At 38.3% G+C, this 18,937-nt stretch overlaps 1 protein-coding gene across 7 annotated transcripts in view; it reads left to right on the top strand.

Moving 5' to 3' along the window:
- The window catches only part of LOC136247174 (uncharacterized), a 44,513-nt gene that overhangs the window by 1,268 nt on the left and 24,308 nt on the right, over nucleotides 1–18,937 (top strand). For 4 of the 7 annotated variants that reach the window (XR_010697157.1, XR_010697156.1, XR_010697154.1 and 1 more), the window contains exons 2-3: nucleotides 8,725–8,776; nucleotides 16,698–16,755. Coding sequence is in view for 2 of the 7 variants with exons in the window: in XM_066038809.1 (XP_065894881.1) it covers nucleotides 16,698–16,755 (58 nt within the window). In the remaining 5 variants the exon portion in view is untranslated. The remainder of the gene's footprint in view (nucleotides 1–8,724; nucleotides 8,777–16,697; nucleotides 16,756–18,937) is intronic. The other 3 variants (XR_010697158.1, XM_066038809.1, XM_066038810.1) reach the window with 1 other exon arrangement.

The following is an 18,937-nucleotide window of genomic DNA, read 5'->3' as shown; positions in this document are numbered from 1 at the left end:
TTTGTATGCAATGAGGAAGGGTGAGTAAAAGAACAAATTACCTAGCAATTGATTCCCATATTCATGATGAACACGATGGTAAACATTTCAGCTCCATACCTCAATCTGTTGATAAGTTACAGCCGTTTTTGTAAGCGCCTGTAATTTATTTTCCCTATAGTTTCTGTACAAATCGATTTTTCTGTTGTTGCTACTCTGTAGGGCTATAACTCCAAAAGTTATTGGTATATGAAGCTGAACCTTTGCCAGTGGGTACACTTGGCTAAGTAGATTATAAATATTTAATAAACAGGAATTTGAAAAATATACGATTATGTCCTGTTTTTGCAGATCCAGTCATATAATGATTTATTCTGAATTCTCTTGGTCCCTTCATAGACTCTTGTACTTGCATCACTCATATTAGATCTCCATAAGTTAAGTTATGCAGAAGTTGTGTTGCCATGTTTAAAAGATGATATTATTTCATGTGTGTATTAACCTTACGGATAATGTTCAGACAAATGGTATTATGATATATTAGTTAGGGGTCATCCATAATTTTCAGCTTTTTTTGCAAGCGTACAAAGAGTATTCTTTTTTCTAACCCCCTCCCCCCTAGCTCAAAGCGTACTGTATAAATGTTTTTCGATGTTATCATCACATTATAATAGGACAACATAACTGTATAATAAATACTCAAGACACAGATAGCCATTTTCATATAACACATGTAATTATATCTGTTATGTCTTCTTGGGCCTTCCTCTCCCTAACTTATGGTTCTTGTCATTTTGATGTTTTTGGAGCTGATAGCGTGAAGCAAATGTTTCTGAACATACTGGGCATTTAGTGTTAACCTTTGTCTTCTTGGAGTATCATCTGAAGTCAGCTCAGCTCTTGACCTAATGCCACCATGGATCAATTGTAAATGTCTATCCTTGTCATTTTCACTTGTAAACACATATCGACACTTTTCATAGTGGCTGTTCATCACTTCTTTAAGGTGTTCTGGGTTACTAAATTTCAAAGCTTTTTTAATTGGTCAAATGTCATATAGTGATCTAAGTGTTGTGGATCAGGTGTAATCGGTGGGAATGCCCATCTCCTACGAATAGGTAGCTTCATTATGTTGAGTGTTCGGACTTCATTCCTCTTGCAATGACTTGCATGGTCATTACAAATACCCTTGCGAAAACAAACAAAGCCCCTTCGCCTGTCCACGTGTTTCATAAAATACTTCCATTCATCCAATACCTTGCTTTTCACTTCACTTTCTCTAATGGACTTTAAGCTACCTTGGAGAGTATCTTTGACTGTGCTAAAATCTCTGTACTGGTCTGGATAAGCTTCTGTTACTCCTTTGGAGGTAATTCGAAACCCATCATGGACTTTGCCATTCCAATAACTATCAAGTGCATTCAAAGCATTTGTAAAAACTTGTTTTTCCTTTGCACTCTTTTCTTCTTCGCTGAGGGATTGTTGAGAAGGTGATCTGTCTTCACCTGGAAGACAAGCCAAAAAAGAAACTTCTGCAAGCCACTTTGAACATGGAGACCACAAATGTTCTATTGGATTGTACCTAGAAAGGCCAGGAGCATGACAAACGCAAATCAGCATGTCATAGTTGTAATCTCTCCAAAATCTTCCAAGATAGAATAGTATAGACTTTGGTGACCAGTCAGTCCCTCCATCACATATCAGTGCTAAGACTGCTCTGTTTAAATCTGGATTTGTTTTTAGGATGTGGCTTAGATCACCCAGATGGTCAACTATGGTAATTGATGTGTTCTTAACCCAAAGAGGTCCTGTTGCACGTGTGTCCACAATATCTCGACCCAAAGGATCCTTGACTATTTTAATATCTCTATTTGATGATGTCGGCATTAGGAAACCATCTGGTTCTATTTGGTAGCCTGGAACTGGAAAATCATGATCGTGGTAATGAGGAACATCATCACTTGGGAAAAAGTGCAAAGCTAGAGACTGCTTGGCCTCCAATATGAATTTTAGCCTTACTATCACAAGAAAATATAACTACTTCACCTGTATATTCTGCACTCATTTGGCGTATTGTGGATACCGTAGCAAAGTATTCATGAGCATTAGGATTGCTCTTGCTGATATCACATGATTTTACACCAACACGAACATCCAAACAGTCTTTTTGTCGAGTAGCTTCACATGTATTCTCATTGGCTGGTTTCAAAAGATTGTAGATTTTTGATCTTGAAATTTTGGTCAAGCCATCCACACTTTTCAACACATGCTGTCGTATGTCTTCCAAGCATACCCACATGTGCTTGAAGTACCAGTCCATCGTCTTCGTACATGTGCAGCAAAACCATGGAGTTTAATAAAATCAAGCATTTCAGTCAATAACTGTGGGAGCCTCTTCTGTAATGGTACTGGGCCTGTTTGTCTATAGAACATGATACCCTCTGTATCACTCTGTATAGTGCTAGACCCTTCCTGGGAGCTTTCATCAGAATCATCTCTTTTGTCCAGCATCATAACCTCACTGACTAATCCAGGTTTAATACCATTTCAATCAGCACAGAGCGTTTACCACTCTTAATGCAAGCAACAGGAGAGTGTTCTTCTAATTGGTGGATAACCTGATTTACAGTATCCTCCGTGTCTTTGTCTAGATCATATTCCTGACAGATCACATAATCTGGAATACAAGCCAATCCGCTCCAGTGGCACTTATCTTTAAGTGATGGGAAAATAGCTAGCTGTTGAGCATTCAATGGTGACAAACCATTATTACCAAGCAATTCAGCTTCATAAATTTTATTAACTGCAGCATCCTAGGTAAGACTGACACTATTGCTGACAGAAAACACATATTCCTTTGATCCTGTGAGTTTATTGAAACTCCTCTGCCTTTGGGCTCTAATACATCCTTGTAACAAAGGAATAGCATCCTCCAAAGTTTGTTTTGTGTCAAAAAAGAATGATGAAATTTTGTACAGTTTTTCCTGGCATGATTTCAGTTGAGCTGTCAAGTTGGACTACGCTATTTTCATACTACATAGCTCCTTGATATTTTGTTTTAAAACTTCCAACATTTTTTCCACATCTAGGTGTGCCTTATGTAATTTAGATTCTTTTTTCACAAAAGCTTGCTTTCCCTTCCAAGTTGACATAAGATCATAATACTGGTTAGTTGATACAGCACCATTGTCAAAACTTTCATGAACTCTGGATGGATTTTAATGTCATCTGTTAGCAGATCATTTGGGGAGATTTGCAAATGTATACACATCATGGAAATAACTCTTTCTTGGTTTTCTTCAATGTGCTCCTGTAAAGTTGCCCCGCCACTAGCCGCAGCAACAGCTGTACTTGTTTGTTGTACATTCACCATAGTCAGAGCTGATGAGTGACAACTTTAACAGAGACAGACCTCTCCTATGGGCAACCCACAAATGTCACAACTATGCAATGTCAACAAATTATGCCCACAAAATCCAGCCTACCATACCCAATAGTTGGTCCCTAAACCCACAATAACACCTTTTTCAGGTAGAAAACAACAAGTATACTAAAGCAGCACCTTATGGTTATATTTGTATCAATATTGTTAGAGTATAGGCTTATGGAAGAGAAAGTGAGTACAGGTAAGTGTGCATTAATACAAACAATAATTATGTTACTTTGAAAAAATATTCAATGGGCCTTGTCTTCATTTTTCTTATCATTTCTTTGGCTAGTTTCATGGTAGCCTCATACTCTTCTTCGGATTTTGAAGCCAATTTCCAGTCACCTTGAGCCTGTTTAACAGCATCAGCTCACTTTAGTAGTCCACACTTTAAGAAAACTTTCGCATTAATGAAGTGCTGATAGTGATTTACTGGAGCCTTATGAACTGCATTAATATTTCTTGCCAGCTGAAACAAAAACTCCTCAGTCGCCATTTAAAATCAAACATGTGATCATCAGCCTTTTAAAAGCGTACATAAATTCTTACCCCCAGCGTACGGTTTGTATGCTCGGATAAAGGCTGAAAATTATGGATAACCCCTTAAGTATGTCCTTGAAATTTTTATAAGGGACATTGTGGTTGGTTTTTACTCTATTCAGCATGTTTGGGTGATGGAAATTGGTGATACAACCCAACAGACAAGCAAGACAGACTGAAGCATTAATTAATTAATTACAATATGCTAAGAATTAGTAATTCTTCAGATTTGTCTAAAGGCTGGTTTCCATACAGCCTCAAACTGCATGTGTTATTGCCTGAGTCAGAGTGTCTACGATAGCCTGCGTCTTGCTACAATTTAATAACTGCTACAAATGCACTGCGGTAGTAGTGTATAGGAGGGACCACAAAGGAGTAGGCATGATCCACAAAATAACATCACCCAATAACCAGCCTCGAGTTTTCCTGGCGATGATGAGGAAGTGTTGGTTAGGTAAAATTAAACCCAAACAAGCTTTCAGGTCGACCCAAAATGGTTTCAACAGGTTGCTATGGAATTTAAAAAATACTTTATTTAACAAAATTTTCTACTGAATGACTGACTGCCTGACTGACTGACTGACTGACTGACTGACTGATGCCTCCAGACAAGCGTGACTCGATAATGGCTAAGGCTACACGCTTGATTTTTCATTGTTAGACATCACTTCGGCCCGAGAAATGCCTTTTGGCATACCACAGTATGTACAATGCATTCTCGTGGACTTACGTGCCAGTGTCCTCCTTTGTGTCCCATTCATCTTTGCTGACAGCAAAAAGTATCGATTTGGCAATAGCATGGGAACCCACGCATACAGCATCTGAAATGGTGCCGCCTGCCCCATCTATTCGCCTGAAAAGTGAAATATCCATTACGCTCTGTTGTCAGCTACACAGCATGCATTTTGGGTCAAGAACTGTTCGAAAAGCACCTGGGCAATCCATGCATACCGAAACAAAGAAATGGTGCCATGCACCACAGTTCTAAAAAGTGAAGTATCCATTACGCTTTGTTGTCGGCTGTGTTCAACCCATTACACAGCAGTACGAATTAAGAACTGTTCGAAAAAAGCATCTCTGCAATCATAATAGCCACTATAAAAAATACGGACAATTTACATTACTAGAGTAGGGACCATAGCATATCGATAAAAAGTGCTGAAACAAGCTGGAATAGTGCACGATATTAAATCACAGTAAAACATTAAGAAGTGAATATCCCTACTGTGCATATTAAAAATGCACAGTAGGGATATAGCACTTATTGTTTTACTGTGATTTAATATCGTGCACTATTCCAGCTTGTTTCAGTACTTTAGATTGATGTGCTATGGTCCCTACTCTATTGAAATTCTAAATTGTAATGTTTACACTTACTAACATTTTCAATGTTTAACAAGAAAAATAAATAAATAGAACAAGTAGAATGGCTGGTCCTTTGTAGAACTATGTGTGTACTGTAGCTGTAGGCTATATAGCTGTGCTATTTGACTGTTACCTGAGATGGTTTGTGTTAGGGTAGTAAACTGATGTGTATAAGGTGTGAGTGTCATCAAGTGACAAGTAATAGTTGTATCATGGGCCCAAGTGATTTTCCTGATATGTATACCCAAGCCCAAGGGCCTGATGGCCCTCAATCTTGGGCGGCCCTTAAGCTTGGGTGTACATATCAGGAGGGCACATGATATAACTGACATGTATCATGTCAATTGTAGGCTAAGAGTTGATTAGTCACCCAACCAATATGAGACTGACTACTATTCCTTACCGTGAGGGATAAAGACTCGCAATTGAAATGGTTGCCACATCCCTTAATTGATGAGTTGTTTAATCACTCATACTTGTGGGTAGAAGTGGCATCTAACAGTGAAAAAACAAGCCCATTTCCGTAATCATTATTGGTCTGAAGATATCGGTTAGTACATACAGTAAGTCAATCAGCCATAAGAAATATGAGGTTCAGTTCTTGTTAAAAGTTTTGGATGGTTGTACTTGTATTATACATTGTACAATCAGAAGTGTTAACTAATGTTTTGTCAGTTGAAATTATATTCATACAAATTTTAAAAGTATGAATCTACAAATTTATATATGTTAAAGTATTGCCACGACTGCTATATGAAAAATAAAGCACAAGGCGAAGCCAAGTACTTGATTAGCATAAAGGCCAAGCACCGAGTGGTTTATTTTTCATATAGCGCAAGCAAGGCAATGCTTTAAATGATTTATGGAAATTTTTAGTCATGTAGCCAGCTTCACCATGTACTAGGACTTGTCAATAACACACGTTGCATGAGCTATTAGCAGCCAGAATGTACGCTAACTAGTTTAACAAGGTAACTCATGCGTAGTTCACCATAGTTTGGCATGATAGATGTTCATCATGTACTTTGGCAGGCTTGGGTCGTAACCCACAATCAATTCTATTGTGCACATGATAAAGTATTGCGAAGATATCTCCAGGGCTTGTCCATTTACATTAACAAAAGTAACAGCAATGTTGCCTTCTCCCACCCCTCGTCAAAGCATTTAGGTATGTCTATAAAAGCAATCCAGTAGTAGAACTTGTATTGGCTGGGGTGATTGATCACTCAGCGCGGTGAGGGGTGTCAGCCTTCACCGGCTTGGGTGATTAATCATATTGGCATAAGTGCCGCAGGCTATTAGCCTGCACTATAGCGTGTGGGCAACTATGCTTTATTGTCCACAAAGAGTGCTTTATTGCACCGCAAAGAGTGCTTTATTTTGTTCAGTAAAGCACTTTTGATCCAGTGATGAGCCAGTTTTTTTGCACAGCCCCATCACATCGCCTGGAGGTCCCACCTATAGCTAACTGCTAAGAATAATTACTAGAGGTGTACCGATATACCGATATATATCGTATCGGTGGCCGATATAGACATTTCTACTATATCGGCGGGAGCCGATATTGCTGCTAAAAACCGATACGATACACCGATATACAACTGAACTATCTTGAGGACACTGTCCAATGATCAAGCCATATTATAAACCCTACTATTTAGCTAACAAGAGCGGGAAACAGTAGTTATCTTCCTTGTCTAAAAGCAGTACGTTGTGCGAAGCCATCTAAGTGCATGGATAATCACTGTTTTGTTGTCACAAAGCTTACCAATCATACAACAAACACTCATAGTGATGAGCCTGGGGAACAAAGATGAACCAAGAGCACAGCATAAAACAACCAGCCATCTCTATAAGCCAGTAAAATGCGGAGTAATCTGGACTAATCTGGACTAATCTGGACTAATCTGGACTAATCTTGGCAGGGGCATGTATTAAAATATTTGTGGGTGCCTTATAGTCTGAGCTGTCAATAGAGGCCACACCACCATGGGTAACCAAGCATAGCCAATAATCTTAAGACTGTCTTCAGTAGTTTCTTCAGTAGCTAAAATAAAGTTAAACATGGCATATGTGGTTCCTCAAACATAAATAGCTACACTTAGTTATATCGGTATATCGTATCGGTATCGTATCGGTATCATATCGGTTTGAAAATGATTAATCCATATCGGATCGGTTTAGTTTTCTTATATCGGTACACCTCTAATAATTACTAGCTCAACTGTCTACAGCCCAAACACTAGTGCTAAAGCAACAAAGGAAAACATCTACGCTACAGCAATAACCTCTATCATGCTTTATCACTGCTAGTACACGTGTATCTGAGTGTATTCTAATGATTTGGTGCATGCACTAGCTTAATGACATGTAAAGAAATACAGTACCAGCAGTTGTAGCTCAATAGTGGTGTCTTAAGTGTTGCCAGAGATGGATAATGCCTGGATTATTGCTTAAAAACTGTTTCCAACTCAGTCCATGAGTCCAGTCTGCGAGTCCAGTTCATGATTCCAGTCCTCGAAATACATTACGTCGACTAATGCTTGTATCTTCTGTTTGCTGATACTAAATAAAGGGGTTTGAACATCTCTTGCTTTACCATGTACCATGGTTTTACTGTTAGCACATTCATTTGAATTCATCATGAAACCAGTGTTTAGAAATTATAGTTTATAATTTTCAATACAATTTGTATGCTAAATATTTCTCACCAATTGTGTTTAATACATTCTACTGTAAAATTAGGTTTGTGCAACTGTGGGATTCTTGTAGATTTGGTCACAAATGTATACAGTATTTGTATATGTAATAGGACGGATGGCTGTGGTATTCGGGATTAATAGTTCTCGCATTGTTAACATTAAGGAAATAGTGTGAGGCGAATTAATCCTTGATACCACAGCCATCCATCCTATTGCAAATTAATCTGACAACCATGGCAACTGTTACTAGGCAACAGAAAAATACCCATTGCAAAAGACCAATCACATTTAGCTATGGTTACCTACCATCATTGCTAAGCAACCATATCGTTGCTATGCCATGGGCACCTATCACTGTGGTGACACTAGTTGTCAAGTCGGACATTTATGTCTAATAGGAACACACTACACTACTTTAGCCAATCAAATTAGTATTACAGATTTTTGTCAAGGTACCCTAATAAGTGTAATACTAATTCTATTGGCTAATTGCTTGACGTATTTCAATATAATACGTCAAGCTGCTATTGAGAGTATTATATTGTAACAAATTCAGTTTTTGGATTAACAAATATAGTATTGCTTACTTATAAATAAAAGTGTGTACACTTGTATGTATGTATGTATGTATGTATGTATGTATGTATATATGTATGTATGTATGTATGTATGTACTGATCTATGGTACTTTACAACTATTTGTCTGGCTAGGCTTTGTTGCAAGCTCAGTGACTTGACAGAAGAAAGCTACATTCCTATTCATGTGAGTTGTCTAAGTCAGCTGTAGTGGAACCTCTGTTAAAGGACCCTTGACACTTGTGCCTATTAGTTAAATGTATTTATTGTACATTGTTTTACTGGAGCTGTGATGTTTCAGCTCCCTATCCCAGTTACAAATCAATCAATTGACACTACATTTTACCAAGGACTGTTTATGAGGTCCCTATAGGCCTTTACAAATTTATGCAATTTTACTTCTAAAGCCAACCTCCTTAAAACTTCATCAAATCAATCGGTTCCATTATACAGAAGTTTCACTGTATACTGTATTTGACCGGTTAATAGCCATGGCTCGTATAATATCCGCACCGGATAGTAGCCGCTCCACGACCTAGAATTATTGTCATAAGAGCCACGGCTTGTATCTGAACATACTGTTGCAAGTGTTGACTAGACATGTTTGAAGCAGAAACCAGGCAAAGGAGTTGTTTTAAGCAAGGAAATAGCATTTTTGAGAGAAGTTAAAATGAATGACAGTACAGTGAAACCTGTCTATTCCAGTCATCATAGGGACAAAATTTTCTGACCTCATTAAGGTGGTGGCTGCATTGCACAGGTCACTTTGTACAGAGTTGGCACATGTGGGGGTTTTTAAAATGGCCAGTTTAGACAGGTGACCTCTTTATGCAGTGACCTGATTAGACAGGTTTCACTGTATTGACAAATGATTAAACAAGGTCAGTCACTCGTGAATCCATATAAACGCTGTGGGCTTCTGGCACACAAGCTCATAGTAGCCACCTAATGTATTATACTTGCACTTCTATGGTTGATTCCTTTTCAAAACAACTTAAATGTATTTTAAAACTCAAACCCACATTTACTTCCTCTGAGCATCACTATAAATGAGTATGGTGTAACATAGTCACTGACATCAAAATATGTGAGGATGTTTTTTCAGTTGTTGTTAAAATTTTTGAATGGTTGTACTTGTGTAATACATTGTACAATCAGAAGTGTTAACTGATGTATTGTCAGTTGGAATTATATTTGCACAAATTTTTAAAAAATGTGCATGTACCCGGTAACATAATGTCCATGATTTTATTTGATCTGCGAAGACCCTACATAATTGGTGCATTTTTGAATTCTAATATTTATAATCTACTTAGCCAAGTGTATGCTCTGGCTAAGTTTCAGCCTTGTATGCCAACAACTTTTAGAGTCACAGCCTTACAAAGTAGCAAGATCATTTGCACAGTAAGTAATGGTAAAATAATCTACAGGTGCTTACAATAATGGCTGTACCAACGCAAAGCAGTACAAAGTTATACTTGTGCCATCGTATTCAGGGGAGTCCATCACTGGGTAAGGTTTTCATTCTGTCATCTTTCTTCACTACATACAGAGACGAAATCAGCGAAGAAAGGGTGATCGTGTATGATCGCTTCAACGTGACGTAAACAAACGGACATAACTCGCATATCATTTAGTCTACTGCTACAAAGCAAAGATTTTCAAACTTAGGTGAATAAGAAGAGCATACAATAGCAAACGTTTTAGAAGGTTTCTAAAATAGGGTCATCACAAGTTTCAGCCTTTTTACGAGCGTACAAAGAGTATACTTGTTTTTGATCCCCTTCCCCCTAGCCCAAAGCATACTATATAAATGTTGGCACATATGGATGTATTGTTTAGCAGAATAAATACATAGATACTTCTTTAATATTGCATGTTATGACCTTTGTTTTATCTTTTAAGCGTCTTATGGCTTTATCATTTTGATGTTTTAGAAGCTGATACCCTGAAGGAAAAGTTTGTACACCAGGCAGTAGTATTAACCTGATGTACTTTTGTAAAGGTGTACACGTCACAGAAACAACTCGTTCTCAATCTGTTCATATAAAGCCATTCCATCACTGGCAGTAGCAACAGCAGTGCTACGTAGAATGTGGTTTGTTGGACCATTCGTCCATAGCCTGGAGTCAGCAGATGTGGCCTCTGCAGAGACAGGCTTTCCCTATAGGTAACCCACAACAAATTAGTACCCACATAATCCACCCCCCATACCCAATTGTATTCCTAAACCCACAACACATTCTGCAGGTAGAAAACAAAAAGCAACAAACAGTGTGGCTAAGTGCTATTCAGTTGTAATTGTTTATCAGTAGTGCTAGACTAAGACTAAAGAGAAAGAAAGTAAGTGCTGTTGTAAAGGTATGAAGCCTGTAGTGTTATCACGCTGATAACTGTCTTACCTGTTGTTTGAAAACGATTCAGTGGGCTTTATCTTGCCTTTCCTTCAGCTTATAAAACCTCATTTCGTAGCCCTACATAGTTCTCTAGAGTTCGCTGAAATACACAATAGTCTACTATTTCCAATCTGGGCCCATGCATTGATAGCGTCAGCTTGCTTTTTAGTCCACCGTTAAAATGGACACTTGCTTTTAATTAGCAAGAGCAGTTTACAAGAGTCTTATGGACTGCATTTGGATGTCTTGCCAACTACGTAGTGTGATCGGCTTTTTTTTAAAGTGTGCATACTATTTTAGCCCCTCCCCTCTAGCTTGTGAAATTGTGGATGACCCCTTACTGGCCCTTAGTTAGTTAAAGTTTGAAACCAGAAAAATTATTATGTGCCCTGTGGTACAAAATGCCAGGGGCATACGTACATACATAGGAGCAGGGAGGGGTTTCAAGTTTTCAGGAGACCCCAGTTTATAATCTTTACATCAGAATCCTAACATGGCCTTTAGTTTGACACAGAATTACACTGTAGCAGCATGTAATACAGCAGTACAGCGCAATAGCATAAAACTCACAAGTAGGGAGGGATCTACAGTGAAAACACAAACTTTTGAAATATTTTTGAGACCGAGATACTCTAATAGAGCAGTCAAATATGTACAGTGTATATTCTAATAGAGCATTCATATCAGTGTGACCAGGCCTGCAAAAATAGGGAACATGACTTAAAATTTTGTCTCTCATTTCAATTTTTCATGAACACAACTTGTTATTCCATCATGCTTTAACCATGCAATATACAACTCTTTTAATTGGCTTTGTAACACCATGCATGCATTAATATCAATTGGGAGTATTCATCCCAAACAAAATGGGATGAATACCACAAAAGAAATGGGTGCCACACCTTTTAATTAACTTGTTTATTAATAACTCATACTCTCATGAGATGACGTTATATTTGAGTGGTACCATGTAGCTCTACAAAATGGTAACAACCGAAAAGATTGATTTGTATAGTGACAATGTAAACTAAATTAATGGTCATGATTTACAAATATAGTCCAGTTTTGAAATTGAACTTTCACTATCACGTTCTTGATGAACAGATGAATCCATTACTGAGTAAGTTTTGTTCAAGTCTTTTTTGGCAAGTTGCAATAACTCCAGTAGAAAAAATGGGACTAAAAACTGTTCATCCAATGCAAGGCAGACTAATGCTCATATCTTCCATTTGTTTGGGAACACTGAAGGTTTTCGAACACCTTACCACATACAGGCTGTACCACAGGTTTTGCTGTTAGCACCTTTCTTTGAATTTATCGTGAAACCTGTATTGTTAACGATTAAGACCATATAGACGGATAATAATAACACGCCGTTCATCAACAAACTATAACCAATTCTTATTTGAGTACACTATACATATACAGGGCCTGAGATTATGTTTTGGAAATGATCTGACAAGTCCTGCTATTTGGTCGGACACACTCAATAGTACTGTACAAAAACTTCTTAAAAGTGTTCAGACATTAGACAGAAATGGTCAGAAAATGGCAGATGTCTAACCATAATTCAAGGCTCTGCATATACGTCACAGTATTTCCGGATACATACATAATCTACAACATATGCAGCAATACAATATTACAATACAATACAGTCTGTCTCATCTCCCCTTTCAAAATCTTAATCTATCAAGTGGTCTAATTACTGCCCCTGATTGGCTTCTGGTTACAACTCTACTAGGTATGTCATTACAATTCTCTGGAACTCTGCTCTCTGTTTGTGGAATGTCTGCTTCTTGTCTAAGTCTCAAATTTATTCTGTTCTCATCTGCCCATTAGGAGTTGATAAAATGTAAGATCGGGGAGTGGGTGCCTGACGAACAACAGTTCCAGGTACTTTAGAATTCTCAGTCTGAACCCATACAGGTGTATTGTCGGTCAACAGTGGAAGAGAGCAAGCACGGTGACCCTTATTGTAATATTCACTCCGACTAGATTTTTATTTATCGTGAAGCTCCTTGAGCTGTTGGGTATGAGGAATAAATGAGCTCTTTGGCTGGGGAACATCTGTTGTTATCCTACACCCTTGAAATCGCTCAGCTGGACTGAGATTACACCACTATAGTGGGGTGGCATGGTAGCTTAGTAGTGCCATGTATGGGTCTTTCGCATTCTTAAGTAGATTTTTGATAGTGCGTACTGTGTGCTCAGCTTGACCGTTTGATTGTGGTAGTAGGGACTGGAAGTAACATGACGAAGTCCAAAAGGTTTCAGCAAATTGACTCATTTCCTCAGATGCAAATTGTGGCCCATTGTCACTTACCAGGATTTCTGGATATCATACCTTGAAAAGATAGGTTTAAGGAAGGAAATAACACTGGAAGTTGTTGTTGATTGAAGTTGTTATACTTCAACAAAACGTGGGTAGTAATCTACTAACACGATGTATGTTTTACCTTTGAGGTCAAATAGGTCCGTTGCTAGCTTTTCCCAGGAGTAACTGGGTAACGAAGTGCTTAACCGTGGCTCTCTCTGTACAAGTATTGTCTGTTGACATTCAGGACATACTCTGATGAAATCTTCAAAAGCTCTTGTGATCCCTGGCCACCAAACTGCTGCTGATTCTCTAGATTGACACTTCTGAAAGCCTTGGTGGCCTTGGTGTATCTTCCTAAGTGTTTCTGCTCTCATAGCTTCAGGCACAATTATTCTTGAACCAAATAAGAGGAGGTTGTCATTTACAGTGAGGCTAGCACGGACTTGCCAGTATTTACGGAGGTCACCTCTGAGACTGTTACAATTTGGCCACCCAGAGTCACAGAACTGTATGAGCTGGGAACAAGTGTGGTCTTTAAGTTGAGCCGTACGATATGTATCAAGGTAATGTCTTGTTGCTGGTAGGGTGGTAATGATGGATTGCATAAACATTTCAGTGTCTGATGTTATTTCCTGTGTAAGAGTGTCGAGTGGTGCTCTTGAAAGTGTGTCAGCCATATAAAGTGTCTTGCCTGGCACATGACAAATAGAATGTTGGAATCTTGTGAGGCGAAAGCGGAGAACTCTTGATGGAAGGGAATCTAGTCGTTTGCTTCCCAAAAGTGCGACGAGTGGCTTGTGGTCAGTCTCAAAAAGGAATGACTTGCCTAGCACATGATCAGAAAATTTTTCAGCAGAGCACACTAGAGCCAAGGCCTCTTTTTTGATTTGCGCATAGCAACTTTCAGTATCACTGAGGCTACGGGAGGCAAATGCCACTGGTTTCCACTCACTGACATTGAAGGAGGACTGCTCCCAGACCGTGTGCTGATGCATCAGCACTGATTTTAGTTTCTGCATTAAGGTCATAATGGGCAAGAACTCATGATGAGGCTATTTCTTCCTTTAGTTTTTGTACTGCGTCTTCATGATTGGGGTCCATAGCCCTGCAGTGTTATACTTCAAGAGTTCTCGAAGAGGTTGACTTGTTTCAGCAATTTTAGGGGAAAATTTGTTAAGCTGGTTAATCATACCCTTAAATCTCCGAAGTTCAGTGACTGTTGTAGGAGACTTCATCTTTTGGATAGCCTCTGTCTTACAGGGATCTGGAGATACACCATTGGCATCTATGACATGGCCAAGGAACACAATTCTAGAACATGAAAATTGGCACTTATCTCTGTTAAGAGTAAGTCCAGCTGCTTGAATCCTTTCAAGAACTGCATGGAGATGCTTATCATGTTCTTCCTGATCTTTCCCAGCCACCAAAACATCATCAAAATGACACACAACTCCTGGAATTTCATCAAGTATCTCACTGATACGATGCTGGAAGTGTCCCGGTGAACTGATGATTCCAATGGTAGCTTATTGAAGCAAAAGTGACTCTGTGGAGTTATAAATGTAGTTAAAAGACGTGATTCTTTGGCTAATGGCACTTGCCAGAAACCACTGTTTGTGTCTAACATACTAAATACTTTAGTTCCATTTAATTGAGCTAGTGGGACATCTATTTTTGGCATTGGATGCACCTCTCACATCACACTTTCATTCAAGGGTCTGAAATCAACACAGGTACAGATGGATCCTGATGGTTTGGGTACCACCACCATAGCCGTACACCATGGTGTTGGCTCAGTAACTTGGGAAATCACTCCAAGGCTCTCCATTCGGTTTAACTCCTGTTTAACTTTCTCGCGCAGGGGTATTGGCATGTTTCTGTTCATAAAGAGTGAAAAGGGGTTGGCATCTGGTTTCAGGTTGATGGTGTATTCTCCCTTAAAGGTATCTAATTCATTAAAGAGTGCTGGATACTGGACTGGAGCATTCAGTTCGATGGCATTGATGCCAGTGGTTATCTCGAGATCTCTGATGGCTGGTAGTCCCAATAAGTTGTGTTGCAACTCACGGACAACAAATACTCGTTGATTACTGGATTTGTCCTTGTAACTGAGTGTCATTTGACTTTCACCGACTACATCAAGAGGTGACCAGTTGGCTCCCCACAAGGTGTGTGGTGATTTATGAAGTTGTGGTACTGGCTTGGAAAAGTAACGAAATGTCTCCTCTGTCAAAGCAGTCACCTCAGCTCCAGTGTCCACTTTGAAGACAATTGGATTACTTCCAACTAACACTTTGACATTCCATTGGTTAGCGTTAACATTATTGACAGTATCAAGGTAAACATTGTCAGCACTGAGGTAAACAGCATCGGAGTATGGATCATAATCAGCTAGTTGGTTGTTGGCTTGTTGGTGAGATGGAGTAGTAAGCTCTCCCATGATCTTTGATAACTACGTAAAATGCCCTTTCCTATTGCAGTGAAAACATGTAGCATTGTTAGCAGGGCAAACCTGACGGAGATGGGAAGCTTTTCCACACCGTCTACAATGTTCTGCTTGAGCAGATGACACTTGCCTGGGTGTAGTGTAGCCTGAATTTCTCCTCCCTTGTGTCGGATTTGCATACATTGGTTCAAGAGTCTCACTTTGTGTGTCATTTTTGCCCTTTAGTATGCTGTGTTGCTGTTGTACTGCCTCTCTTTGTCTTATAAATTTCTTGGCTTGTTCCACAGTGAGGTTTGACTGTATCTGTAAACGTTCTGACAACGATTAAACAAAACATTCATCTCTTATCCCTACGACTAGTTGATCACGAATCAGCTCATCATTCATCGCGCCATACTCGCACCCTTGTGCTAGCTGGTGTAAAGAGGTTATATAGTCTTTAGCCACTCATCCATTTTGCTGAAACAAAATTGTGCTGCAGGTTGTAAAGGAACGCTTGCCGTCGTTGAATCCCACTTCTGACACCATGTATTGTCAATGATTAAGACCGTATAGACGGATAATAATAATACGCGGTTCAGCAACAGACTACAACCAATTCTTATTAGAGCACACTATACATATATGTCACAATATTGTCGGGTACATACGTAATCTACAACATATGCAGCAATACAATATTACAATACAGTCTGTCACAAAACCAGTGCTTAAAATTAAAATTTATGGAGTTTTATATAATTTGTAAGTATTTCTTACCCATTGTGTTTAATGCATTCTACTGTAAAATCAGGTTTTTGTGAACATGTGGGATTCTTGCAGATCTTGTCACAACTGTAAACATTATGTACAATTGTAAAGTTTACTTATAAAAAAAGTGTGTACACTTGTTTGTATGTATGTCTGTACTGATCTACACTACTTCACTACTATTTTGTTTTGCTAGACTTTGTTGCAAGCTCAGCGATGAGGACTTGACAGAAGACAGCTGTATTCCAATTCATGTGAGTTGTCTAAGTCAGCTGTAGTGGAATGTCTGTTAAAGGACCCTTGACAGTTGACATTTTTACCTACAGTGTGTGTTAGTTAAATGTAATGATTGGTTGTTTTACTGGACTGTGATGTTTCAGCTCCCTGGGATACTATCAACAACAAGCTACCTATCCCAGTTACAAATCAATCAATCGACACTGTACATTTTACCTTCTTGTAAAGGACTGTTTATGAGGTCACTATAGGCCTTTACAAATTCAATATTACTTCTAAAAAACTTCCTTATAACAGTAAAACTTCATCAAATCAATTGGTCCCATTATATAGAGGTTTGACTGTATATTTATAAATCTGCTATCAAGTAAATATGTTACTTTAAGTCTTTAATTCTCCTATTGTAATGTGTTGTAGACTAGAATTAACAAATGTTTGCACTCCTAATGTTGATTCCTTATCAAAACTACTTAAATGTATTTTAAAACTCAAACCCACATTTACTTCCTCTGAGCATTGTTATAAATAAGTGTGGTGTAAAAAGTTGCTGGGAAGCATCAGATGTTAGGATATTATCTTAAATGTTAGAAATTTTTGGATGGTTGTACTTGTATAATACATTGTACGATCAGAAGTGTTAAGGTTCATACTTTAGGTGATAACTTGCCTTTGATAATAAGCATACATCTTTACTTACTGGCCCATTACAGTCCATAGACTAGTCTAATAGGCTGGTAGATTTGAAGCTGCTAGTGTTAATTGCTCAAGAGTTATAGTGTGGTTTGTGAAGGGCTTCAAAGCATTGCTACTCATCAAATCGCAGAGAAACTATTACCATTTTTGCCAAGATGATTAGTGAGAACCAGCCAGCAGACACATGAGCAGGGACAGAAATCCATTAAGAAAGGTTTGCTTTAGCATTACAAGTGCAGTGCACGAAAACAAATTTTCACAAGTTTCACACAAATCCTTCCCTATCGCTAAAAAAATACAATTAAACACACTTTTTTGGTGTCTGTCCCTGCGCCCACTACTACTGAACTGTTCTAAGCCACAACAACTAGCCTATCTAGTAGTATACTGTAGAAAACTGACGTAAAGTAATAGAATACTGTAGTGAAATGCCAAAGAAACCACAAATAATAAGTGACGTTATTCAAGCGTCACGCACTAACAGAACTGACAGTGTATTGAAGATATAAGCACCCAACAAGCTTTGTTTCACTAAGCTGATGTTTGCTACAAGCCTTACAGAACTAATTACAACGCTAACCTTGATGCGCCTTGTAGACGTGAAGAAGTCATCACACCATACTACAATTAAACCATTAACAAATATATTAACAAGCTTTTATCCACTCATTTACATAACATTTACACTTTCCTAGTGGTAAATAGCACTAAAAGCCAAACACAAAATCTATCCTAAAGTATACATGTGCAGGTTTATAGTAGCATAATGTCCATGATTTTAGTTTATTAAAATTTACATATTTACTGCATGCACAGTATGAATCTTTTCCATAATTCACATTGAAGTAATGAGCAATATCTGCAATGACGTTGCAATTACGTTTCATGTATTATCCAAGTCACAAAGCGAAATGTCTGCCATTATAGATGCACCGATAATTGGATTGGTGATTGGACTGGTTGCCGATATGGCAATTTCTACCGTATCAGTAATCGGTACAAATGCTCTGAGAACCGATATTTCTACCGACAGTTTGTATGGCAAATATGAGTGCCATTATTTGCAGCAATAAAAAGCCTTTTTGCTCACTACAAACAAATAGAAAGCCCCTCTATACTATTCCATTAAAGCACTAAGTTATGAGAAGCCTTATGACTGTTTGTGTAAGTACTGCTATTTGTAGTAAACTATTCTTACCCAGATCTTCTGAAAATGGTAGCTGTTACACTTTAACAGTAAAGAACTACACCACAGGAAAGCTAAACTGATAATCTGTGTATAGTAGCCATCTTGATAAGTGATCAAAACACAGAATAATCCGGACAAGGGGGCATATATTAAATAAAATATTTGTGGTGCTTAATTGTTTGGCTTATGTATAGTTGTGCCTTATAGATAGGGATTCATTAAAATCCGGAATAACGGAACAGCGGAATTACAGAATAAAGATTCTTAACATTTTACGATTATTTATACCATCTATAGCATTTATACAATACTCACCT

Source organism: Dysidea avara, chromosome 2 (genome assembly GCF_963678975.1).
Source record: "Dysidea avara chromosome 2, odDysAvar1.4, whole genome shotgun sequence".
In the NCBI taxonomy this organism is placed as follows: domain Eukaryota; kingdom Metazoa; phylum Porifera; class Demospongiae; order Dictyoceratida; family Dysideidae; genus Dysidea; species Dysidea avara.
The sequence above is the reverse complement of the archived record's forward strand: the minus strand, read 5'-3'. Positions and strand labels throughout refer to the sequence as shown.